Source organism: Microtus ochrogaster, linkage group LG1 (genome assembly GCF_000317375.1).
Source record: "Microtus ochrogaster isolate Prairie Vole_2 linkage group LG1, MicOch1.0, whole genome shotgun sequence".
In the NCBI taxonomy this organism is placed as follows: Eukaryota; Metazoa; Chordata; class Mammalia; order Rodentia; family Cricetidae; genus Microtus; species Microtus ochrogaster.
In genome coordinates, this window is record NC_022027.1 from 54,542,975 (window position 1) to 54,543,444 (window position 470).

Genomic DNA, 470 nt, shown 5'->3' on the forward strand with positions numbered 1-470 from the left:
ATAGTCGTTGTTTGGGTTTTATTCCATTGAAGTCAATCTTTCTTCATGCTGGCAACCCATATCTTACATAAATCTTCTTTAGAACTGTGGAAGAATGATAGAGAATGTCCTCTGTATCTGCTTGCTACCTTAGGAAATGTACAAATGTCATCAGTCCTAACTCACCTTGGGCTTGAGTAATACTGAGGTGAAGAATGGCTTTCTGTTCTTCTTGCAGATTTTTTTAGCTTGGCAAGTTGCTATGGCCAGACCACAAATGATGGCTCCCATTTGTCTGGTGGAGAACCACAATGATCAGCTGTCTGTGAACCAAACAGCCATCGATATTCTGGACAACATTTCCCAGCCAGTGGTAGTTGTGGCTATTGTTGGATTGTACCGAACAGGGAAGTCCTACCTGATGAACCGTCTGGCAGAACAGAATCATGGTGAGTGGCATGCTGGGTACTAGCCAAATGTCTGACTGTCTT

General features: G+C 43.2%; 1 protein-coding gene across 1 annotated transcript in view; it reads left to right on the top strand.

Annotated features, from left to right (window-relative positions):
- The first annotated feature begins 214 nt into the window (after positions 1–214).
- Positions 215–470, top strand: part of LOC101995969 (guanylate-binding protein 7-like) — a 12,955-nt gene continuing 12,699 nt past the window's right edge. Inside the window, exon 1 of the mRNA XM_026785036.1 lies at positions 215–428. Coding sequence (XP_026640837.1) covers positions 242–428 — 187 coding nt within the window. The 5' untranslated portion in view covers positions 215–241. The remainder of the gene's footprint in view (positions 429–470) is intronic.